At 31.8% G+C, this 26,992-nt stretch overlaps 1 protein-coding gene across 1 annotated transcript; it reads left to right on the top strand.

Moving 5' to 3' along the window:
* The first annotated feature begins 9,591 nt into the window (after positions 1–9,591).
* On the top strand, positions 9,592–21,661 carry LOC107611363 (beta-glucosidase 12-like). The gene is made up of 13 exons (XM_088507755.1): positions 9,592–9,777; positions 11,222–11,291; positions 12,003–12,061; positions 12,310–12,385; positions 13,114–13,191; positions 18,189–18,276; positions 18,477–18,732; positions 19,741–19,856; positions 20,025–20,239; positions 20,762–20,793; positions 21,088–21,190; positions 21,275–21,371; positions 21,478–21,661. Exons 1-13 carry the CDS (start codon positions 9,592–9,594, stop codon positions 21,659–21,661), a joined length of 1,560 nt encoding a protein of 519 aa, XP_088363881.1.
* Positions 21,662–26,992: the final 5,331 nt, after the last annotated feature.

Here is a 26,992-nt window from a genome sequence, read left to right as displayed (position 1 = left end):
GATCTTTGCCACAGCATACTTTTCCTTTGCTTTTTCTTGCCATCATTGTGATGGTCTTTCGACGTGCATCTCCTTCCCTTTGGTGAAAAGCTTTTTCTTCCATGGTTTGCTATGTAATGACTGAAGGAGAAGAAAGAAAGATGAGAGAGAAGAAAGAATTGGAAGAAAAGCAATTCAAAGTGATTAAACAAAGATAGATAATAAAAGTAAATCAATTTCCCTTTCTCTTTGCTGACTAGCGTGTAGCTTTAGTGCTTGCAATCAAATCAATAGATTTATTCTCTCTTTCCAATGTAAGTATTAACTTCACTTTAATGAAATTTGAATTCCATCACATGTCAAAGAGAGAGATCCGTTGGAAGCATGCAGCCATGAATCAATGAATTGGGTTTTTATTACTTTAAAAGAGTAACATAACCATAGTGCCCCAATTCCTTTTAATTTCGGACCAAGTAAGTTGGTCATATACCAAGAATGGATTTGGGCCTGCTCATTTAAAATATGGCCCAACAAAGCAAAACAATTCAGCCATCATTCATAAGATAATTTTGCATAAGGCTGAAATTTTTATTGGGCTTAGGATCTTTTCTTTTCTTTTCAGCCCACACAAAACCTGTATAGCAAAAATCAATTTAATCACCATATATGAATTAATTAAATTAATAATATTTAGTCATCACAAATGTTAATGTAGAGTTTTCTAAACTTATCATGTTGACACTTTATGTTCTGAATTGTTGAAATATTTGTTGTAATTGGAACTTAGTTGTGATTTGATAATCCCTTTATGCTTTGATATGTTAGATAATTCCTTATACTCTGATATGATTCTGTTTATTTGAAAATATTTTCCTTACTATAAACTGATAATTTTTGCTCTGATATGATGGCTGGAAAATGTTGTTCATTTAATCAAATTATTTGGGAATTATCAACTGTTTCTTATGTACTCAGTACTCAAAGCATTTTTTATTGTTATTGAGCAGAAAATTATTTATATGATAACAAGTCAAGTTGTGTTTATCATGTTATTTCTGCTCATAAATCAAGCCATTCAACATCTCAAATTTCATATGTTGAATAACATAGTTGCCTTAAGCTTGATTTCAAAAGTTACAGGAAAAGCTTCCCTTGGTAAAATGGCATATATTAAGGGGGAGTCATGTAACAATTGGAAAGGTGAAGGAATCCTAATATTCAAAGGGAGTACTTTTTGATCCTTAATCTTTTCATTTCAATTTTTTAATAATGTTTGTCATCAAGGGGGAGATTGATGAGTTTGGAAAATTCCAAATTAAATTGATGATGATCAAACATTATTAACATAATTAATTGTAAAATTATTAATTTGATTTTAATTCATACGTGTTAATTAAATATTTTTGCTGTGCAGATGTTACTATTGGGCCAAAAAATAGCAAGCCCAAGATGTTGAAAGAGAATCAGCCTTGGTTATAAAAATGTTAAATGTTGTGGCTGAATTGTTATTACTCTTGTTGGGCCAAATTTAATTATTAGCCCAAAATCAACTTTGAAGAAAAGATCCACTAGCTTGGTCCGAAATCAAAGAAAAGGAAATGGGGCACAATATTTTTCTTTACTCATTTAACATGATGAAATCCATTTTCTTTAATGCTGCATGCTTCAACGGATCACACTTTTACCTTTGGTGAAATTCAAACTTTTATTAAGTGAAGTTAATGCAGACTTTGGAACCATGAGAGAGAAACAGCAATTGATTTGATTGCTATCATTAGTACTACACGCTACCTAAAGCAAAAAGGGAAGTAAATTAATTCATTTTGATTTCCTCATTCAAATCCATTAAAAGTTTTCTATCTTCTCTCTCTTCTCTCTCATAACTCTTGGTCACTTCACAGGGAAGAAGATGGAAGCTTTTGCAAGATATCAGAGTGAAGAAGAAGAAGCTAGAAGCAAGCTAGGAGCCATTGTGATGATGGCATCAAGAAAAAAAAAATCGGAAGTATGTTGTGGCTAAGATCTTTACCACAAAAGGCAAGATGTGGTGAAGTAATCTTAAGTTCCTCATACCCTAAAATGGAAGAAGATCATTTCGGTCAGAGGAAGATGATCCTTGAAGGGATGGCTTGTCTCACCTTTTGATCAACCACCACAGGAGGTAGCTACTGTAGCTACGTAGAGGATGAGGCAGAAGTTAGAGCAGAAGAAGCTGTCATCATCAAGAACTCATCAAGGGCTAGGAATCCTTCTTGGAGTGCAAGTCAAGATGGAAGGCCCGAATTGATGGAGCTTGGTGTAAAGGGAAGACACAGAGGTAATTGCATGTTGGTTATAGCATTCGGTTTCCTCTCCTCTCTCTCTAGCCGAACTGGTTTTGCATGAAGAAGAAGAAGTTGGCTTGATTCAAGAGCTTCAACCTTGGAGGCTTCCCCTTCTATGAATAAGGGTGAACAGCCAGGGCTTGAGGTAAGGAGTGAGAGTGCAAGGCACAGAGTTCTCATAGCTACCTAAGCTAATAGAAGTTCTTCTTCTTCAATGGTCTTCATTTAATAGTTTTTCTGTTTAATTTTGTCTGTCTTGAGTCTCATGAAAAAAGGCAAATATTGAGGTTTGTAAGAAAAAGCCATAGAGCGGAAAAAGGCAGAGAGTGCAAAATTAAAAGAAAAAACCATAGATGTCCTTAGAGGTCCTTTGTACATCTATGTTGTGTTTCATGATTCTGTGGAAATCCCCTTCCAAGTTGGGTTAGCACTTAGCAGTTGAAAGTTTGGCAGTGACCAAGTCAAGTTCAAGATTGGGGATTAGATTCTGGACTTGTCCCGAATAGGAAGGGTAGTTCCTAGGGAGAATTGGTGTATGTAATCACGATGATTATAGTGAAATTCCATCATTGTTGTGATGGAGACTGGATATAGGCTGCATTGCACTTAGCAGCTGAACCAGGATACATCTTGGTGTGATTTTCTCTCTCTTCTACTCTATTTCTATTCTCTGCTGCGTAGGAGATAAAACTGAAAAATATCTCCTGTCTGGTTACGAGACAAAAAGAAAAAGTCTCTTGACTAGGCATGAGACAAAAATAAAAAATATCTCCTCAAGTGTTCTGAAAGGACAGCAAGTGTTATTAAGCGAAAAAGGGGCTAAGATTCAACTCCCTTCTCTTAGCCACTGATAAACCATCAATTGGTATCAGAGCTTGGTCTCAAAGAGATCAAGCTTTGCTGCTTGGAGAAAAGATCCACATGGCAGAAAATAGTGGCTCAAACTTGGTGTCCTACAATCTGACAGAAGGACAGTCAAGCAACAGACCCCCTCTCTTCAATGGGAAGAACTATACCTATTGGAAGGAAAGAATAAAGATTTTTGTGCAAGCAGTAGATTACAGACTATGGAAGATCATCCTGGAGGGTCCTTAATATCCAACCACCACAAGTGCTGAAGGAGTAGTCTCCCTTAAACCAGAAGCCAGTTGGACCGAAGAAGACAGATAGAAGGTGGAGCTTAATGCCAAGGCTATCAACTTGCTCAATTGTGCCATCAGCTTCGAGGAATACCGACGGGTATCACGATGCACAACGGCAAAGAAAATCTGGGACAAACTTTAAGTCACTCATGAAGGAACCACCATAGTAAAGAAGGCCAAGATAGACATGCTGAACAGAGAATATGAAATGTTCTCAATGAAGGAAGGAGAATCAATAGATGAAATGTTTGAAAGATTTAACATCATCATTGTTGGCTTGTATGCTATGGGAATAAAGTATCCTGAATCTGTGCTTGTGAGAAGAGTCTTGAGATGTCTCACAAAAGAGTGGAAAACAAAAGCAATAATAATATCTGAGAGTAGTGGTCTTGATTCCATGACATATGACGATTGAGAGGAAACTTACTTGCATTTGAAAATACATATTTGAAAAAAGATACAAAAATGAAATGAATAGCTTTCACATCTATTACTAATCCCATGGATGATGAATCCAGTGATTATTCTTCTGAAAATGAATTTGTTTTGTTTGCCCAAAAATTCAGGAAAATGGTGAAACTCAAGGAAAGAAGCAAAGGAGGCAGTTCTAGGGAACAAAAGAAAGATTTCAGCAAAGTGATCTGCTACAACTGCAAAGAGACTGGCCATTTCAAATTTGATTGTCCTAAGTTGAAAAAGGAAGAGAAGCCAAAGAAGGGAAGGAAGAAAGGACTGATGGCTTCTTGGGAGGACTTGGAAAATGACTCAGAAGATTATGAAGAATCAGAAACCAAGTCCCAACCATGTCTCATGGCAGATCACGTTAAACAGGTAGTCTCTCGTAACCCTGACACTGAAGATCTTCATCTTATGATAGACCACCTTTATAAAAAAATTATATGCTTCTTGCTTGATAACCAAGATCTTGAACAACAAATCACCATTCTTAAAGCTGAAAATGGTTTCCTCAAAGATAAATTAAGGGAGGCTGAAACTGCTATTGAACTTGTTGAAGAAAACAAGCAGTTAAAAGCTCAACTTAAAAGCTGTGAAAGTAATCATTCTATGGTGGCATATGTAAACTATTTTAAAGAAAATGAAGAGTGCAAGGCACAGAGTTCTCATAACTACCTAAGCTAACAGAAGTTCTTCTCCTTCAATGTTCTTTATTTTGTAATTTTTCTGTTTAATTTTGTCTGTCTTGAGTCTCATGGAAAAAGGCAAACAGTGAGGTTTGTAAGAAAAAGTCATAGAGCGAAAAAAGGCAGAGAGTGAAAAATTAAAAGAAAAAGCCATAGATGTCCTTAGAGGTCCTTTGTATATCTGTGTTGTGTTTCATGATTCTGTGGAAATCCCCTTCCAAGTTGGGTTAGCACTTAGCAGTTGAAAGTTTGGCAGTGACCAAGTCAAGTTCAAGATTGGGGATTAAATTCTAGACTTGTCCCGGATAGGAAGGGTAGTTCCTAGGGAGAATTGGTGTATGTAATCATGATGATTATAGTGAAATTCCTTCATTGTTGTGATGGAGACTAGATGTAGGCTGCATTGCACTTAGCAGCTGAACCAGGATACATCTTGGTGTGATTTTCTCTCTCTTCTACTCCATTTCTGTTCTCTGCTGTGTAGGAGACAAAATTGAAAAATATCTTCTGTCTGGTTAAGAATCAAAAAGAAAAAATTCTTTTGACTAGGCACGAGACAAAAATAAGAAATATCTCCTCAAGTGTTCTGAAAGGACAGCAAGTGTTATTAAGCAAAAAAGGGGCTAAGATTCAACCCCCCTTTCTCTTAGCCACTGATAAACCATCAACATGTTTATAACCTATTTTATAAAATTTTACTTTTGTAACTTCTTTTTTTCTAATAAAAATATTATTTAACTATGTGACGATTGAGCTAAGGGGAAAGAAGTTGCGGATGAGTACACATTAGAAGGGAGCTCGGGTGAGGATTCAAATGTGGAGTGCATGCGATATGGGGATATGAGTGATGAAAGAAAAGTATAGGGGAATTGGTTCAATGGGTAGAAGGAGGATGAATTTGGAAATGGGTCAATGGGTATAAAGGGTGTAGGCCCAATCGAGAGGGGTGGTGAGAGTGGTGTGGTTTGGTTGTTGGACTAGGGTGTATGAACTAAAAAATTGGGCTGAGGTGAATTATGAACTTTTGAGGCAAATAAAAAAATAAAGTTAGCAAAATCTACAGTAGCAACTACCCAGACCAGCAATAGAAATCAAAAGTTAAACCCCAACTAAAACTACAAATAGCAATCACAAGAGGAAACAAACCAAAATCAAAATCTCTCAAACCAGACCAAATAAAGAAAAGGAACTACTTATTAGGAATCAGAATGACCTTCAGCCAAAAAAGAAATAAAAAATGTCCCCCATACTCCAATAAATAGCAACCTAAAATGACAATTGGATAAAAGTTAATGATAATACCTAAGACCAGATTGAACAAGTTAAAAATAAAGAGACAAATACACAACAAAAAAATGGAAGAAGGTGAACCACCTAACCCCAAATATCAAAAAGAAAATAAAGAAAAAGATGTGGATATGGAGATTCAGAAAGAAATATCAAAGCTAGTTGAAGGGGTAGATTTTGATACCCTTCCTAGCAAGGACTGGAATGGAGAGGACATTGTTGATATGCAGTTAAATTAGCCCTTTATGTTTTGTCTTTTTCCAATGATTTGTATGTCATGGAATATAAGAGGTGCGGCTAGTGCAACTTTTAGGTGCACCTTTAAAGAATATATGAGATCATACAAGCCTCACATTGTTATATTACTAGAGAAAAGAATTAGTGGTGATAATGCTATTAACACCATCAAGAACTTGGCGTTTAGCTACTACATTGTCAAAGAAGCACGAGGGTTTGTTGGTGGCATTTGAATATGTTGGAATGCTACTAAATACAATATCACACCTATTGAATAACATCTACAATTTATTTATGCAAAAGTTAAAATTTCCATGAATGATGATTGGTGTCTCACGACAGTCTATGCTAACCCCCCAAAACTAAAATAGAAGAACCCTTTGGCCTCTAATCCAAAACATTACAGATTCTATGAATAAAGATTGGGTTGTCATAGGGAGTTTTAATGAAATTAAAAATATTTCAGAGAAGAAAGACGGTGGTAGCACTAATACTAGAGCCTGTAGAAAATTTGCGGCTTGGATCAACAACTGTGACCTGATCGACTTGGATTTTTTAGACTCGAGATATATATGGAGAGGGCCGCTATTGGAAGGATAGGATAGAGTTTTCAAGGGACTTGACAGAGCCCTTACAAACCCCCAGTGAAGACTATCCCATAAGGAAGCCACGATTAATGTTCTCCCTAGGTCCAATTCTGACCACCACCGCCTCTTTATTACTGAGGGACAAGAAATGAACAAAAACAGAGATAGACCCTTTAGATTCGAGCTTATGTGAACAACACACCCTGAGTATGATAATTATCTTTGATGGCACTAGAAGAAGAATGATAACTTCATCAGTAACCTCAACAATATTAGAACAGAACTCAACTACTGGAACAGAGACACCTTTGGAAACATCTTCAAAGTAAAAAAAAAAAAAAAACAAAGATTATGAATAGGTTGGCAGGCATCCAAAGACACCACACCTATGGGAACAATCCTTTCTTAGATTAGCTTGAGACATCCCTTCAGAAGGAGCTGATTGACATGCTAGATAAAGAAGAGATCTTTTGGCTACAAAAATTCAAAGAGCAATGGATCTCAAAGGATACAAGAACACTAGATTTTACCATATGAAGACTATTATCAGAAAGAGAAAAAATGAAATCCTAAAACTAAGAGATCAGGAAGGCAATTGGATAGAAGAGGAGTAGCAATTGGAAAATCACATAGTGGACTACTTTCTCGATCTCTACAAAGAAAAGGTAATGAGAATTCCTTCACACACTTTAACAAATCCTTATCCTGATCTAGATTTATCTACTTGCAGAGCCTTGGAAACAACCCCTATGGACGAGGAGTTTAAAAAATTCCTTTACAACATAGGCTTTCTCAAAGCACCAGGAGAGGATAGTTTTCCAGTTATTTTTTACAAAAACAGCTAGGACCTCTTAAGCAGGAAGACGTGTAACCACATCAAGAAATGTTGGAACAACCCAAATCTCATCAAAGAATCCAACATCACTCTTTTAACTCTTATCCCCAAAATTTAGAATATGAAATCTATTGCTCAATTTAGGCTCATATCCCTCTGCGATGTGAGATATAAAATATTGTCTAAGATTTTGGTGAAGAGACTAAAGCCCATTCTATATGAAAGAATTTTTCAATACCAATCAAGCTTCATACCTGGCAGAAACATTCAGCATAAAATTCTTATTGCGAAAGAGCTTATGCATAATAAAAAGGATAAAAGGGATGAGAGAATTCATGGCCATCAAGATTGATTTTGATAAGGCATATGACAGAATTAATTGGAGTTTTATCAAGCAAAGGTACGAAGTTTATCAACTTCATCATGGGAGGGGTTCATTCGGTCAGTTACAATATCTTATGGAATGGAAGCAAAACCAAAGATTTGACACCTAGTAAGGGTGTAAGGCAAGGAGACACCATACTTCTCTATCTCTTTGTGATTTGCATGGACTATCTATCTCAGCATATTGAAGAAGAAGTGGATGAGGGGAACTAAACCCTATCATGGTGGGGAGAAATAGCCCAAAAATCTTTCACCTTATGCTTACGGATGATCTCCTTCTATTCGCGGAAGCTTCTATTAGTCAGATCACTAAAATTAAATAAATTTTGGATAATTTTCATACTGCGGCAAGGATAAAAGTCAATAAAGACAAATATACCATAGTGTTCTCCAAAAACACAACACCTCAAATCAAACAGGATGTCATTAGCAGAACTCAACTCAAGGAAAGCAATGTTCTAAGGAGGTATCTTGGGGCCATGATAAACGTACAACAACAAAAAAGAAAAAGATAATTTCAAGACCGTTATTGAAAGAGCCCAAAACAAGCTGAAAGGGTGGAAAAGTATTACCGAGAGAGTCATGTTTTCAGTTTAATTTATTAAGAAAAGTATTATGTTTTGAGTTTAATTTATTGAGAAAAAGGATTTTATTTTGAATTTGATTTATTAAGAAAAGAGTTATGATTTGAGTTCGATTAGACGAATCGATTAGATGTCGGATCGAGAGCAACAACTAGTAATGGAGAGGTATTCGGACCTGAACACGAGCTGTGGGAGGAGAGCTGCTGCCGCGATCATCGGTGGGTCGGGGGTGTGGCCACCTGTAGGGACACTCCGATAACAAAGTAAGTATTCGTACGATAAGATGGCTAATTAGGGTCAAAATGATGTACCTTGGGGGAAGGTAGGTCCCTCCCCATTTATACCTTGTACTCGGGTGGACCTCTGACTCAGACCCGTCCGTTTGGAAGCTTCTGCTAGTTGTCTAGATTTCCCTCGGGAGATAGAGCAACGCACAGTCGTCTTCACGCATATAGGTCGACAACCTGTCAGGTTGGTAAACATAAAATAAATTCTCAGCCTTTGTTGGATTGGGCTGAAACAATTATATACTATATTAAATAAATTTCAATAAATATGGTTATATTTTAAAAATATTTACAGTATAATTTTTATTTACAAAATTATTCACTTAATTATAAGCATATTTTTTATTTTCAAAATTTTTTTATTTTTAATTTTATTCTTAACATTTGATTTTGATTTTATTTTTAATATTTTAATATGTTTTAATTATATCTTTTTAAGTGTGAAAAATATATATGTAACACAACAACCTTATACTGATGTACGTCAGTGTAAGATTGTCACATGTTAATGACACTTTAGTATAGAATTATCCAGTTGACATCTTCGTTAATAATGTTAATTATCAAATATATAATTAAAATAAATTAAACTTTAATGAGAATTTTTTAAACTTCGAACCTCCTACACAAAAAGATAGACTTTACTCTAGAAACATGTGATTTGAGAAGTTGCATTAGATTAATTAAAACGAGGGAATCGCCGATACCGATGCCGAAACAGAAGAAAGGTATAGCTAGTACGTAGTGTATATATATATATATCATCCATATGAGAAAGAGTTGTTGAGTATCAAAAGGCAGCGATGGCAATTCCGTGGTCAAACATTTTCATTGTGTACTTCCTGGTTATATCTGTACTCAATATTTTGCTTCTTCATTATTCTGCGGTTACGGGAGAAACTTTTAAGTATTATTATGACACTACCTCTCTAAAACGAAGCACCTTCCCAGAGGACTTCATATTTGGTACATCGTCTTCTTCATATCAGGTTTGACTTATTACCACTATACTGCCTGACATAATAACAAAAATAAAGCTGCATTTCTATCTTAGCTTAATTAGTGGTATAATGTTTGGAATGAAAAATTTAAAATAATAAAAAAATTATCTACTTTTCTTTCCAATATCTCTAACTTTTGAAATAATAATAATAATAATAATAATAATAATAATAATAATAATAATAATAATAATAATAATAATAATAATAATAATAATAATAATAAATACAAGAATTTTCTATTAGAGAAAAAGTTATATAGTTTTCCCTTTCCAGTATCTCTATTTCTCATTCTAAAGACGTCTTGTTCCCAAATTTCTATCTCGCCTCTTGAACCAAGTACTGATAATATGCATACATGTTATATTTGAAGAAAGAAAAAAAAATATAAATTAAAAAATAAGCGATAAAAATTTAAAAAAAAAAATAATAATAATAATAATAATAATAATAATAATAATAATAATAATATATTTTTATGTGAATAATATTAAGAGATATTTTTAATTATATTATTTTATTAATTTTATTTGTATAGAACAGAAATGCAAAGAGATAGAGAATGAGAATAATGAGAGAGAAAAAAGAAAGAAAGATAAAGAAAAAGAAAAAAAAGAAGTTTGTTAAATATTTTGTGATACATTTTAATTTGTCAAATTAATAATATAAAATATAAATTATAAATTAGATGTAGTTTGAGAATGATAAAGAGAAATAGAGAAGGGAAGATGTAAATAAGAGAATAGAGGAAGGAAACTAAGTTGATTAATTTTGAAGAGAAATATTTCATCTCAATTTTAATAAGAGGTATCATATGACATATTTTAGTTGTTAAATCAGTAATATAATGTAATTATATTTCAATTTCAATATTAATTGTAATTAAAGTTACATATTTTAATTGTCAATTTCGTAATTAGTCATTCATAATGATATATAACAAAGATAGAGTAGGTAAAAAATGAAAAAAAAAAACCAAAAACTCTTTAATTTTAAAATAAAAATTTTGATTTTAATTATAATAAAAAAATTACATATAACATATTTTAATTATAAAATTAATAATATATAATAGATACCAAACAAGCAACTGTACTTTAGTTCATTTCATATAGTTTAGTTATAACGTCTTAAATATTATTGTATATTGAGAATAATAATGCCATTTAAAAATTTTAATTGATTGAAATAAAATTATCACTTCAATTTTCATTATTTCTAACATATAGCTTAATTTACTTATCCAATTTTAGAATTTCAAAAGATAATAAAATAAAAAGAAGAGAAAGAATGAAAAAAAGCGGGTTTGGCTCTATGCTTTTCTTTCTTTTATTTTGTTTTGTTTGGAAGAAAGTTTTAGTGTCACTTGGGTTCAATTAAATGTCCTGTATTTTTCTTTCTCTCACCCCTTCTTTCTCTTTTTCATGAAAAGTATGAAGGTGCAGTGAATGAAGGAGGTAAAGGTCCAAGTATATGGGACACTTTCACAAAGAAATATCCAAGTAAGGAATTTCTCTCTGATCTTTTTCTTTTGAATTTAGTAGAGCATACTTAATTTCATTATTTTTATTTTATTTATTTATATAGTATATAAAAATAAAAGAATTAAAACATAATATAAACATACTTTTTATAATATTTAAGTTAAAATATTTACATATATAGTTATAAAAGATTTGAATAAATTTAACAAAATAGTATTATTTTTTATTAAGTAAAATAGTAATAAATTACAATGTGGTTTTAACTATAACTTTTGTGGATTTGAAGTTTTATATAAAATAATTTATATTTTCAAATAATATTTTATTTATTTTAATATCAATATGATATAAGTGCTTAATAATTAATATAGTTTGGTCATGAGGGAGTACTTGGGTCACTTGGTTTACTTGGTTCTACGCTTCTAGCGACTGATTTTTAGAGCATAGCATACACTGGTGATAATGGACTCAGATCATGGTAGATATCTGTTTAAAATTTTCGCTTACTTTATGGATAGATCCACATCCAAAGGATCATGATATCATTTTTGAATTATTTTATTATAAAAAAAAAACTATGATCATAATTATCGAACTCGTTTAACTTTTTATATTTTAAATATTTTAATTCTTGTTGAGTTATATAATTATATTAGAATTAATATTTTTTATTAAGTATACTTATAATATTTGTGGCCTTTATTTTCAACTTTTGTGAATCCTATGCAGATAAAATAAAGGATGAGAGCAGCGGAGAGATAGCGGTTGATTCATACCATCGTTTCAAGGTATATATATAATATATAAACATTTGTATTTGCCTAGTTCTATTCAAGACAGCTCATATCACCCAAATATAGGAACATGGTCCACAAGGGGTATTGGCAGAAATCATTTTTTCTTTTGAAAGAAAAACAAAACTATATTTTAATTTGTTCTAATAAAAAAATGAACAATTTCGTATCCTTTTCAAGTGCTGGTTAATTTCAAGCAGCTCACTACTGGCTGAGAGAAGTGAAAATATTTCTTTCTTCAGGAGGATGTACAAATAATGAAGGAATTAGGGTTTGATGCTTACAGATTTTCCATCTCATGGTCAAGGATCCTACCAGGTGTGAATTAATAATGCATATTCCCAAGGTCATCTATTCTTTATATATATATATATATGAAATTTAAAATCCATAAAACTACTTAACAAATCTGACTCAAATCTTAAGAGTTATTTTAAAATATATACTGTACTGTGTAATATTTTAAAAATATATAGAATATATCACATGTTCAATTCTGAGTTTGGGGTGAAGAGCCTAACAATTTCTATGGTTTTTAAGAAATTATGGGGACACATAACTTGAGAGTGATAAAATTAATAACAAGTTGTAGTTTCAGTGAAATTAAAAGTTTAGTCTCAATGATTTGTTTGAAGTATTCAGATCAATTTAAGGATTTTGTTAGATTTTAGAGGTGTTTTTTTGGAACATAGAGATTTGTAATTAAGCTCTATGTATATTTTGCTTCCTTAATTTTTTTTTTCTCTGAGAGCCAAGCTCCTGCTCTTCCCAAATTTTATTTTTTTTTTTCTTTCTTAAAACAGAAATTCACTTCAAATTGATTTATAATTTTTTCTTATGACAAAAGAAAAGAACTTTGAACGCGAAATGGAAATTGATTTATAATTGAAATTCTCTTAAAATGAATTTTGACATATATATAGAAGATAAACTAAAAGTAAAAGATGGTCATAACTCATAAGTTTGGTGATAATATATCCTTTGGCAACCGCTGATTTTGTAACTTATACTACTATTTATTTTATTATATAATCACGTAATAACAGGTGGAAACTTATCAAGTGGAATAAATAGCGAAGGCATGATATATTACAACAACCTCATCAATGAAATTCTAAGAAAAGGTTTGATATATATATATATATATATAAAATATTAGGAACATCAGAATTTATTATTTTTATTTATTATTTAATTATTAATTTAATTTTTTAGTTTAATAATTTAATAATATATTTTATTTTATATTTTTAAATATTAATAATTAATTAATAACAAAAATAATAAATTATAATAGTTCTCTAATAAAAGAGAATAGATTCTCTTAATTGTTAAAAAAAAATTGAAAATATAAAATATAATTTCTAATCCTTCATTTTTTTTTTATATTTATTTTGGTCTCACTTATAAAATAAATAGTGAAAAATCACATTTTACTCTCTCCATTATTAAAAAAAAATGGCCTTGTGGCCTCCCCCACAGTACGATATGTGTATGACAAGTTTAACGGCTTGTTAAGTGTTCTCTAATCTACGGGGATCGCTCTAAATAGCTTTTGTAAAGTATAGTTCCATCCACCCGTATGTATGCATGCGGCGGTCCGGGAACACTTTGGGGTGAACACCCATCCGAACAAGTAGGCAGTGCCCATACGTTCCGACGTGGCGCAAGAAAATCAACGAAGCTTACTGCCCAACCTGCGCTCCAGCATAATTACTTTCTAGAGAGAGTCTAACTTCGCCGGAATTGGGTTTGTGTTGAGTGATCCATTTCCATATGTGTATCTTATTACGTTCACCGATTTTTCTTTCTTTCGTTTATATACTGTTTTTTCTAATCCATCATACAAATAGAATCTAGTTACACACCCTTACACTCTAACTATCATGCAACTGCAGCTGGCTTTTCCTTTTCCTCAACACCAACCGAACTATAATGAAGCTATAACACCACCAGAATTTAATGAAAATAAAAGCAATTAAATGAAGCTATAATGACTTTAACAGAAAACAAATAAAGGAGCATAAGTAAATGAATAATAGAAGAAGACATTAAATTGGAACAATTAATTAATAGTAATTAAATAAAAATAATAAATGACAAAATGTAAATTACAATGAAAAGATTGAAGATATTAAAAACCGAGAATTAAAAGAACAATTAAATGACTAGAATTAGAGTTAAGCAGTAGAGGACAAGAATTAAAAGAAAGTTAATAAATGACGTGAATCATAAGAAAACAGTAACAGAGAGGGTTGGAGATGTTGAATCTTCATGATCAATGAAACCCACTCTCTTTTCAATAATGCAAAGTGTGATTTCTGGCAAATCATAAATAATTAAATCTCAATTTTTTGGTAATTCAATCTCTTTTGACTTAATTAATTGTCAATTTTTTTATTAATTGCTGATGAAAAGAGGTAAAGCATAATTTCTGATTCAAAACCACATAATTCTTAAGATCTAGATTTACATTGATTCAACGCCACTTGCTTATCAAATTCTAAATCCAAAATCAGAAGAATTGTGAGAGAAGAGTTTTAAGTTTAATTATTATGATCCATTTTTCAAGTTCTCAAAGAATTCAGGTGAGATTTGAACTATTTTCCAATAGATTTAAATCTTTATGATGAAGAACAAAACTTTCTTAAAACAACAATACTTGAATCAAGAAGAAGAGGAAGACATCATCAATTCATTATTATTTAACAGAGCTTCTCCCCTTAATGGAGAAAAGTTTAGTTGCTCATAATTAAAAGAAAAGAAAAGTGGATATCGAATATGTACAGATGAAAAAAGAATGAAAAGGTGTGTGTAGAAGTGGCCCTCACAAAGTTTTCTAAATGGGCTTTTATAATGCTTCTCAAATTTAAATGAAAATCAAATACAAATTACATCAAATTCAAATTTATTAAAATGACTAATTCTAGATGATTCTTGCTTTATTAATGGATTCTTTTGTGGCCTTGATTACTTGTCACTTGTGGCCTTTGGTTACATGAAAATGAGGTAGACTTAGGTGATAGTTTTGACCATGCATTGGAGACTCCAAAGATTGGCAATGTTAAAGGCGTGTGTGGCCATGCACTCTTCATTAATAATTGGTGTTGTACGGCACTCTAACAAGAAAAAATGAAGCTCCAGGGGCCAATTTGTGCGTGGCATTGAAGTGCTCACACGCCTCAATAAAATTGGCGTGTTTAACGCTATCTTTTAAAGCAAAATCAAGCTCCTAAGGGAAGCAACCATCGAAGGCGTTAAGGAAAACTAACGACTTGTCTTTGTGACGTGTTTAACACCACCTTTTAGTGTAAAATCAAGCTCCCAGGGGAAGCAACCATCAAAAGCGTTAAAGAGGACTAACTCTTCACAAAATTGGCGTGTTTAACGCCACCCTTAGCACCAAGAAGTCTTGAAGGCGTGTTTGTGCGCTTCGCTGCCAGTCCAAAATGAATGTTCACTGTAGAGTATTATATATTGTTGGAAAGCTCTAGATCTCAGCTTTCCAACAATATTGGAAGTGCGTCATTTAGACCTCTATAGCTCAAGTTATGCTCCTTCAAAGGTGAAGAGCTCAACCTGGCATTTTGCTAATAAAAGGATCCAAGGCGTTATTTGAAACACACGCTTTATTCTTTTGGCATGTTTAACGTCTTGTATGTTTGAGAGCTGTTTTTATGAAGGTCGTTCGTGGTCCAAACTTCATGTCCACCATAAAATATTATATATCGTTGGAAAGCTTTGGATGTCAGCTTTCTAACGTCGCTAGAAGCGTATCATTTGAACTTCTGTAGCTAAAGTTATATTCCTTCAAAGGTGAAGAGATCAATCTGGCAATTTGGTTGAAAGAAGGTTGAAGGCGTTATTGAAAACACACACTTTTATGTTCTGGCATGTTTAACACCGCTTCTATGTTGGGAGCTAATTCTATGAGGGTTGTTCACGGCCTAAACTTCACGTCCACCATAGACTATTATATATTATTAGAAAGCTCTGGATGTCAGCTTTCTAACGTTGCTGAAAACACATCATTTGGACTTATATATCTCAAGTTATCTTTATTGGAGTATGAAAAGGTTAGTGACTCGCTATTACTCTGCTCAGCTTTCTTCCCGTGGCAAAGATTGGTGATTTGCATCCTCAGATTCAGCATTCACTATTGATTATTATATATCGTTGGAAAACTCTAGATGTTAGCCTCTTAACGCCATTGAAATTATCTCATTTGGAGCTCTATTGGAATAGGAAGAGGTCAAGATTGTAAATTCTCTTTGAACTTCACTTAGGCTTGTTTCCAACTTTTGCTTCCTGGGAGGTTTCTTCCTCTTGCATGCCACCTTCCTTGCTTTTCCAAAGACTTCTTTGATTGACCATTTTCTCCTTTATTTTTTCCTAACATCTTTCAATAATTTCCTACACTTATCAAAGCACAAAGCCACTCTAAGAAGCATTGATTAAAGCAACAAAATTCTCAATTAAAAGAAAAAATTACTAACTTTGTTCAAAGAAAGAAACTTCAATAAATATTGATTAAAAGCATGAAAATCTTAATAAAAATAAGAGATTACTATCCTTATTCAAAGAAATAATAACTAAAAATAACTAAAGATACTCATGCAACACCACTAAACACAAAAAAATTCGAAAACACATAAATGAAGGAGATACAAAACAGAACTTCAGCAAAGGAAACGCATAAAGAAAGAGCACTAACATGTGCTAGATATGAAAAAGAAGAGATGCGGAATGCAACGATCAGCCCAAACGGTAGCACCAACAGCGGAGGAAGAAGAAGATAGCACAGACAAAGAAGTTGCAAAAGAGTAAAAATGAGCAGTTACAGCGAGAGAACAAGGAAATAAACCCCCAAAATAATTAATGGATAATACCAAGGGACGAGGGGCAAAAAGGAAAAAATGCAAAACCTCCCTTCCTTCTCTCTCCCATTAAACGCCATAATGATGTCTTCGAAATCGCAACGAACAAAGTCCCATCACCAAGAAAAGTAACGGACGGATAACGAAGCAACCAAGCACACCAAACATCGCGAAATCCCAATCTCGTCCGAAGGCAAGGATGACGCTCTGTCTTCCCACGCAAGACTCGTGAACCCTAATGCCACGGAGAAACGAGCTTACCCAACGATGAGACTAAGCAAGCATACTCTCCAGGTCTGGGGACAACTATTTCGGACCCGATCCTTGGGTCCCCAAACGGCCTCTCCATGACCCAAGTCCCCAGGTCCAAGCCTTGACCACAGCCCAAATTGGTTAAGAGATCGCCAATCTCTAACTAACGTTTAAATTCGAATACCTCCTTTATCTTAACCAATAAGATAAGATAAGATAGCAGCAGAAATTATATAAAGGGAGACAGGGGCTCCCTTAGGTACATTACACCCTCACAATCCTAACATATACCTCTTAGATCCATTATGACTTGAATATCAGACTGTGTCTTTATAGATACCACCTCCGCTACTCTAAAAATCTGATCACGTCATCACCGAGACCAGCGAATCTCTAATCCTTCCTTCAACTTATACCAGCGAAGCCTTGTACACGTAACTAATATATTCTCTAACCTTCTAATTTCATTGCCAACTAAGCCTTCAAGTTGCTGCTGGTGCATAAATAATAATTCTACAAGATGCAATATTTGCATGATGTAAGGATATAGAAAAACAATTAGTAAAATTTGGGAACGAATTAGAGATAAAAAAGGATAAAATTCATCGGGTAGAAAGGAAATTTAGAGAGAAGAGAGGTGTCTTAAGATATTTCACAATTCATCACATATTTCTCTTTCACTAAATTTTTAATCCTCTATTTTTAATACTTCTAATTATATCAAACCTATATTTATTATTTGGGTCAAGTCTAATTGTACTTACTACAATCCAATCATACTCATTATTACACATGCCTAAGTATTTGACACTCCCGTTTTTTTTTCACTAATCATGGATTAAATAAAAAATCATCCTACACCTTTAATTTATACATGTCTTTTATTAATGTCTATACTCATCGATCAACTCGTAGTTGTAGCTTCAAAAATTTGATTTTTTATTTTTTCACAAGAATGTTAAAGACAAAATTTGTGGAATGCTTGGCAACAGGTTTGACACCCTTCATAACACTTTTCCAATACGATTATCCCCAAAGTCTCGAGGATGCATATGGTGGCTTTTTGAGTCCTCAAATTGTGTAAGTTAATATTAACAATATAATTATGACACAAAAAATAACAATCATTAGGGTTTTGCCAAGTGAAACTTTATTTAAAAATTTTCACTTAGTATCCTCAACCAAGGCAAAACCCTACTTATTAATCATAAAAAAAAAATTCTTAAATTACAAGAAATGGAAATACATATGATGTGTTTCGGAACTTGTCATCATTATAGGAAGGATTTCACAGACTATGCAGAGGTATGCTTCAAAGCATTTGGTGACAGGGTGAAGTACTGGATAACCTTTAATGGGCCATCCATTTTCTCTAAATTGGGTTACACAATTGGAAAATATGCTCCTGGAAGATGCTCAAGTTGGCTAAACTTGAACTGCACAGGTGGTGATTCAGCTACTGAGCCCTACATTGTTACCCACCACCAACTTCTTGCCCATGCTTCTGCTGTCAAACTCTTTAGGGAAAAGTACCAGGTCACCTCTTCATTCTTTTTGAAAAATGTTATTTGTATTATTTCGTTCTAGATATTTTTATGATAATAAAATTATTTATTCCAAAAATTTAACTTGTTATATAAAAGTGTATAAATAAATATATATCTAATTATTTTACTCACAAAATTTTTTTTTTAATCTTTTGATCATAGCAGTTTTGATACTATGTTATAATAAAGGTAGTAAAAATTTTCTAAGATTAAAAATAAGATATTTTTATTTAATTTATTTATTTTTGAAAGGAATTTTGTGATATTTATTGAGAATATTAAAGAAGATAGATGTTCTTACTCATTAATATTACTCAAGCATGGTGAAATCCATAGAAAAATACTTTTCTTGGTATAGGCTTGGGTTACTAATTAACATGAATATAAATAAAATAATGAATAAAGTGATAAATAAATTTCTGAAGATTTATATTTCAGATAGATTAATTCTTAGAAAAAAATTAATAAAATTTTTTATGATAGCAAACATAGACAAATTAATTTAAATAAAATCTTCTATCTTTATTCATAAGGGTTAATTCGAAGGTCATGTATCTATATTTATTATTTTAAAAGATTTTATTAGTATTTTTTAAAAAAAATTAATCTGTATGAAATATAAATTTTCAAAGATTTATGTGTTAATTTACTCTAAAATTTCTTTTTAATATTTTATTAGTAAAATCAAATTCAGGTATCATATATATTTGATGATCCTGACTCATGATATTTATTTAATTATTTGAGTATCTTCAGAATATTATATTTATTTAGTAAAAATATATTGTACTTTTAGCCTATAAATAAATACTTCTTATTATTATACATTCTATGAAAATAATAACATTTGATATTTATTCTTAACTTATCATGAATTCAAGAATCAAAATAACAAAATTATTTAATAATTATGGCAAAAAATGATTCTTATGATACTTTTCAATAAATAAGTAGTCTCTAATTTACTTATTAATCTAATTTCGGTAATCTCCACCAGGGTACACAAATGGGACAAATTGGGATCATTCATGGCACTGACTGGGTTGTACCGTTGTCCCAATCCAAGGAAGACATTGATGCAACATCTAGAGCAATGAGTTTCTTGTTCGACTGGTAACTATATTTATTTATAAACCCAAATTAACACTTGGTAAAAAGAATTAGAAAAGAAAAGAAATTAAAGGTTCTAATATAAAGTTCTTAATTAATTATTATTAAGTTCAAATATTTGCGTTTTAAGTATAAGTTGTACAAATTTTATTTGCTATTTGTTTACTATAGGTTTATGGAACCGTTGCATTCTGGTTCGTATCCAGCTATAATGATTGAGAATGTGGGAGAAAGACTGCCAAAGTTTACCGTAAAAGAATCAGATATGTTGATAAATTCTTTTGATTTTATTGGAATAAATTACTACTCTTCAGTTTATGCAGCTGATATCAAATGCCCAACTCAAAATAAAACCTACCTTACGGACTCATGTGCTGACCTCACCTGTAAGCTATATATTATGCATGCATTAAATATAATTTTCTTAAAGGATGTAGTCTAGTTAGAGTTAGTTATCAAGTTAGTTGGTTAGTTAGTGTTAGATAGAGTGTTAGTCAGAGCTACCTGGAAATAGAAAGGAAGATATATGCAATTAGGGTTTACTGTTAACTTCCACTTAGTAAACAACTATTATATATATCTTAGTTATTAATATAAAATATATATTAAAATATAAAATATAAATTAAAAATAAATTAAATTATATTTATATTTATATACAAATATATAATAATTATAATTTTAGTGTATATTTAGTATTTTATATATATATATATATATATATATATATATATATATATATATCAGAATAAATTCTAATACTAATATACTCTTTATTTATAGTATAATCCTCAGAACCATGCATGTTATTTATTATAATAGCATGCCTTTATAATTTTTTAATTTTTACAATGATAGTATTGTTATAAAGTAATCCTCGCATTGACATATTTTCAATAATGTATCAGTTGAGCGTAATGGAATACCCATCGGGCCAAGGGTAAGAATTAATTAATAAGAATGTTAGAGATCTATCAAAATTCATTATTTTTAATAATCAATTAGTCATTAATATTTAAAAATATGAAATAAAGTATATCGTTAAATTATTAAACTAAAAAAATTCTACTAAAAAAATTAAATTGATGGTTAAATAATGATAAAAAATAATATATTCTGATAGGTCTAATATTTCTCTTAATTAATTACAATATACCATTAAAATTTGATACTTCTATTATTACTACTAATTAAATGAAAATCTTCAAATAAATTATATATTCTATATATGTAGGCTGCTTCAGATTGGATATACCTTTATCCTCAAGGAATTGAAGAATTATTAATGTACATCAAGATCAAATACAACAACCCAATCATATATATAACAGAGAATGGTACATCAACATGCAAAATATTATTTAGAAATAAATAAAAACCGTATTACTAATGACACTTTTTTTTTTTAACGTAATTTGTAGGTTATGACAATTTTAGTGACGAAAATCAATCACTCAAAGACCAAACAAGGATAGATTGTTACGTTCAACATCTTTCACATGTTCATAATGCTATGAGGTGAGTAGTAATTTTGTTATTTTTTTTTTCTCAAATTGCAAATTGTTAATTAAGGTTTACCAACTAAATCTATGGTTTACATTTTGTATAATTTGAAATTTGGTAGGAATGGGGTCGATGTGAGAGGCTACTTTATATGGTCGCTTTTGGATAATTTCGAATGGTGCGATGGTTACACTGTTCAATTTGGGATCGTCTATGTTGATTTTGCTAATGGATTAAAGAGATACCCAAAGGATGCAGCCAAATGGTTTAAGAATTTTCTCCATCAAGAATATAAATCCCAGTGAAAGTGTTGATGGATGTAGACAGCAGCTTATTATTCTCTTCAAAGAAAAGAAATTTTTGCGTAGTATATTTCCTACTTTTTACTTTTTGATGCATATTTTCTATTTGGATTGATATAAAGGGATTTATTATCTTCAGTGTATTATTATCATCAGATAAAATAATTTTTTTCCTGCTATTATCATCAGAGTTAGAGAATTAGTGTCAGAGATATAAGTCATATAACTTATTATCTCTTTTTATTAGTTTAAATTTTGAAAAAAAAAAAAGTAGTATTTTAATATAATATCAAAATTTTTATAATTTAAATATTTAGAGTTTAATTTTTGTTGACTCTATAAAAAATAATTTTAGTATAAGATAAATAAAAAAAAATTTACACAAATTTAAAGAAAATCTTGCATGAGTAGCATGTTAAAAATATAATTATTAATATACTTTCTCTTATTAATTTAAATTTTTAAGAAAAAGAAAAATATCTTAACAATTAGTATAACAGAATATCATAGAGTTTAAAAAAAGTAGAGTTGACAAAAATATTTTTATATGAAAAAACTTCTCAGTCACCAAAAAAAAAAAATGAAAAAAATTGCTAATGATGAAGGGTAAAAAGTAACAAGTTAAAAAGTATATCATCGTAAGTGAAGAAAAATATTATAATTTCTTTTTAAAATGTAAAGACAGAATGATGAGAAGAATTCTATCTCAAATGGGAAAACAAAACTGTATTTCTATATTTTTTTTCTTTTTATTCTTTATTAAAGAATTCAAACCATATTTTATTTAATTTAATTGTATTTGTATTAAAGAGTAATAATTAATGTCTTATTTATATATAGGTCTAATTTGGATAAATAATTTAATTAAGTTCTTATTGAAAAAATAGCTTAAATAATAAATGTTTATATTAAAAGTAACTTATAAATAAATTATTTTGTATTTAATTTTTTAATTTTAAAAGTGCTTATTTTAAGAGAAGAGTGATAAAAAAAACTTTTTATTATGAAAGAAGCCATTTTTTTTAACTTCTCTGTAAACACTAAAATAACTTTTTAGAAAGCTGCAATTTAATTTTAAAAATTGTACCAGATATTAATACTATACATTTTTGTTGACTAGATCAAATCAAAATCAGATTCCTAATTCCTTTCATGAATCTTTTATGTAAATAGAATTAATTATAAATCTTTTTCTTTTTTAATTTAGCTTAATTTTAGGGATTTTATGATTAGAAATCTTTCATTTATTTTAGGCTAGTATTTTTTTCTTGTTTCCTATTTTATAGTTATTTCTATTTCTGTAATTCATTTATAAAGATGCTGATTCTCTGTACATTTTATAAAATAATATATTCAAACACTTCAACTTGGTATCAGAGCAAGATCTCTGCACTGTGCCTCTGATTTATAACTATGACTGACAGTTCCTCAGCCATTAATCCTAAACAGAAGGAGGCCAAACACCACCAACAAACAGTGGAAGAAGTGAGGATATTCCAGTTTCTTGCAGGCCTCAACGTGGAACTAGATGAAGTTCATGGCAGAAATATTGGAAGAACAATCCTACCCTCAATTGGAGAAGTATTTGTTGAAGTTAGAAGAGAGGAAACTCGTAGAGCTGTGATGATGGAGAAAGGCAAGACTGAACAGACTTCTTTGGAGTTTAATGCACTCTTAGTGGCACCAGCTGCACTTAAAAGTTCATCAAATCAGAAGCACCCCTCTAATCTTTGGTGTCACCACTACAATAAATCTCGTCACACCCGAGAAACCTGCTAGAAGATTCATGAAAAACCAGCACATCTTAAAGGCAGCAAACCTGGTCCAAAAATACGCTCTATCCCAACTGCTCATGAGGCTGAAAAATCATCATTGAGTAAGAAATAGGTTGAGCAACTCATAAGGTTGTTAAATTTCAGTTCTGTGTTTAGTACTCTTATTAGTTCTTTAGCTCAAATAGGTAATTTTAGTATTCCTATGTCCCTTAACTGCACCTCAAACTTGAATGTACCATGGATTGTTGATTCAGGTGCATCTGACCATATGACCAGCCTCTCCCCTTTATTTAAAACTTATTCTCCTTGGTTTGAAAATGAGAAAATTAGAGTTGCTGATGGTAGTTTTTTATCTATTGCTAGAAAAGGTACAATTAAACTGTCCAAAAATATTGACCTAACAAATGTCCTACATGTAACAAAGCTTTCTTGTAATCTCCTCTCTATTAGTAAAATCTGCAAGGATTCCAATTGTGCTGTGACATTTTTTGACACTCATGGTATTTTTCAGGATCGGACCTCGGAAAAGATGATTGGCAGTGCTAAGATGATGGATGAGCTTTATCATTTTGAGGATATTTCGGAGGATAAAATAGCTCAAGAATTTAGTGGTATAAGTTCTATGCCTATAAAGGACCAAATAATGCTCTGGCACAATAGACTAGGACACCTTAGTTTTTTATATCTCAAACATTTGTTTCCAAGTTTGTTTAAGAATATTGATTCTTCCTTGCTTAAATGTGAAAGTTGTATTCGTTCAAAGAACCATAGAGCTCCTTATTACTCTTAACCTTATCATGTATCTAAACCTTTTCACTTGATTCATAATGATGTATGGGGTCCATCAAAAATATCAACTCAATTTGAAAAAAAAATGGTTTGTAACTTTTATCGATGACCACACACGACTATGTTGGATCTATCTCGTGCATGAAAAATCTAAGGTTTCAAAAATTTTTCAGTATTTTTCAACAATGGTAGAAACACAATTTGACAGAAAAATTTCAATATTAAGAAGTAATAATGGCACTGAATACTTTAATAAAAATCTTAGTCAATTTCTTCAAAAGAATGGTATTCAACATCAATCTACATGTCCCAATACACCCCAATAAAATGGCATTGCTGAAAGGAAGAATAAACATCTTCTTGAAGTAGCACGTGCCATTATGTTTGAGGGTAATGTTCCAAAGTATTTATGGGGAGATACTGTTCTAACAACAGCCTATCTTATTGATGCGCGGAAAATTTGCACAACATAAATCCCCTTCGGCAAGAGTACCAAATCGTCAAGTAATAACTCACAAGAGTGAGGTCGATCCCATAGGAATTAATGGATCAAGCAACTTTAGTTGGGTGATTTGTCTAGTTAAGCGAATATTGGAAGGTTTTGGTGAAATTTAATGAACAAAATATAAATCCTCAAAGAAAGTAGAATAACAAAATTTAGAGTGCTGAAAATTTAAATGCTGAAAGGTAAATGACAGAAGCTTAAAAGGCAGGAAATGTAAAGAACTGAAACTTAAAGAGGAAGAAATTAAAAGAGCTGAAATCTAAATAACAAGAAAGGAAAAGCAAGAATGTAAATGGCAATAAAAAGTAAATTGCATGAAATGTAAATAGGATTTGGGTGCTGGGAATTTAAGAGAGTAGAAAATTTAAAGCAATTAAAGTGAACGTAAGGTAATTAAAGTGAAGAATAACAAAGAGAAAGATTCATTAGGGATTGGAGATATCATAATCCATCATAAATCAATGGGTTTCAACTTCATTCTCAATCATATGAAGTAGATCTATGTCGGATTGTAATTAATTGAGTCCCAATTCCTTGACATCCCAATTTCTCTAAACACAATCAATTTGCCAATTACTTGATCTAATTGTCATGAGAAGAGGTTAAGTGCATCTCTCTTATCTATAAGCCACACAAGCTCTCAAGGTCTCAATTCCTCTCGAATGGTGTTGATCAAGAGAGTTGTGAGAGAAAGAGCTTTAATTCTAATTTCTATGATTCCCCTTCCGAGGCTCACATAGAAATTCAATGGATCTAAACCTCCTTCCGGAGTGAATAGATCAAAATAAACATAGAAGTTACCTCTTAGCTACAACAAGCGGATTGAGAAGAAAAAGAATTTCATTCATTCATTGGAATTACAATAGAGCTCCTCTCCCTAATGATTGGGGTTTAGTTAATCATTGCTCTAAGAACAAGAGCAAGAAATTGAAATTTCATCAAAATAAACTAAACTCAATACAAAATAAAATGTAAAATTGCAGAAAAGAAGAAGTGTTTGAAATGGCATGAAAGTAGACTAAACTCAATAAAAAACAAAAAAGAAAGTTGCAGAATGTAAAATGAGTACAACTGAGAAATGCTAAACTAAGCTCTCTGGAGTCTCTAATCCTCCAGGTTGTGAGAGCTCTGGAGTCTCTAATCCTCCAGCCTCCTTTTCAAGTTCAAAATTCTTCCTATATATACTCTTCTTCTCATCTTCAAATGGGTCTTCAAGTACTTGGATGGGGTTTTTGGCCTTGGTTGAAGTAAGCCTGGAGTGGCTCTTGAAGTTAACGCTGAAGTTAATGCACTAAGTTTGCATGAGTGCCCCTGAAAACTAGCATTGGTACTGGCATTAATACACCAACGTTTGTCACTAACGCTCTTCTAGTCACGCGTACGTGTGACCCTCATTGCTGGCGTTGATACAAGCGTTGATGACATAGCGTTAGTGTGTCAACGCTCTTCTCACGCATCCGCGTCACCCACGCGCACGCATGACTTGTTAATTTTTCACTCTCACGCGTACGCGTCACCCACACGTATGCGTCGCCGCCAATATTTTCAAGCTTCAATTCATGAATTTGTCGAAGACGTTAGTGTGCTAACTTGAAGTAACGTTATCACACTAACGTTGGCACCATTCTTTTATGTAGCAACGTTGGTAGGTCAACTTTGGGCCGCCAACGTTGCTCCTCATGCTTGGCAACGTTAGTGGGCAATGTTGGTGAGCCAACTTTGGGCCACCAATGTTGCTCCTTATGCTTGGCACAACGTTGATGGGCAACGTTGGTGAGCCCACTTTGATCACCAACGTTGCCTCTTCCTTCTTTGCAACGTTGATGGGCAACGTTGGTGAGCCAACTTGGGCTACCAACGTTGCTTCTTCTGCTTCTTCTCTGCCCTTCCTTTGCCTCTTTTTACCTATCATCAACCAAACAAATACATCAAAGCTTTGCCATAATCACAAAATAATGCATCATTCATTGCATCAAGTAATTATTGCACTAAACTCATGAAAATGTTCATAATTAACAATGTTTGATTGAATCAGGACATGCATATATTACTCATCCAAATGCTTACTTATTGCCTAAGAAAGTACTTGAAACTAAGTAAAAACTGATGAAAAAGGATTGTGAAACTAGCCTAAGATGACTAGGTATCACTCGTAAATCGAATGTCCACATGTGTGTTAAATTACTGCACACCGTTGGATACTTTCAAAAAGAATTTTTCAGTATGTAGGTTGCATTCTTACTTACCTTTAAAAGTATTTGGTTG

Source organism: Arachis ipaensis, chromosome B3 (assembly GCF_059453495.1).
Source record: "Arachis ipaensis isolate K30076 ecotype BB chromosome B3, ASM5945349v1, whole genome shotgun sequence".
Lineage (NCBI taxonomy): Eukaryota > Viridiplantae > Streptophyta > Magnoliopsida > Fabales > Fabaceae > Arachis > Arachis ipaensis.
This window is presented reverse-complemented; position numbering and strand designations above follow the sequence as displayed.

Coding starts and splice junctions, on each gene's coding strand:
- LOC107611363 (XM_088507755.1), top strand. CDS start 9,592: ATGGCAATTCCGTGGTCAAACATTTTCATTGTGTACTTCCTGGTTATA. Junction 12,062..12,309: donor ATTCATACCATCGTTTCAAG/GTATATATATAA, acceptor TTCTTTCTTCAG/GAGGATGTACAAATAATGAA. Junction 18,733..19,740: donor TCTTTAGGGAAAAGTACCAG/GTCACCTCTTCA, acceptor AATCTCCACCAG/GGTACACAAATGGGACAAAT.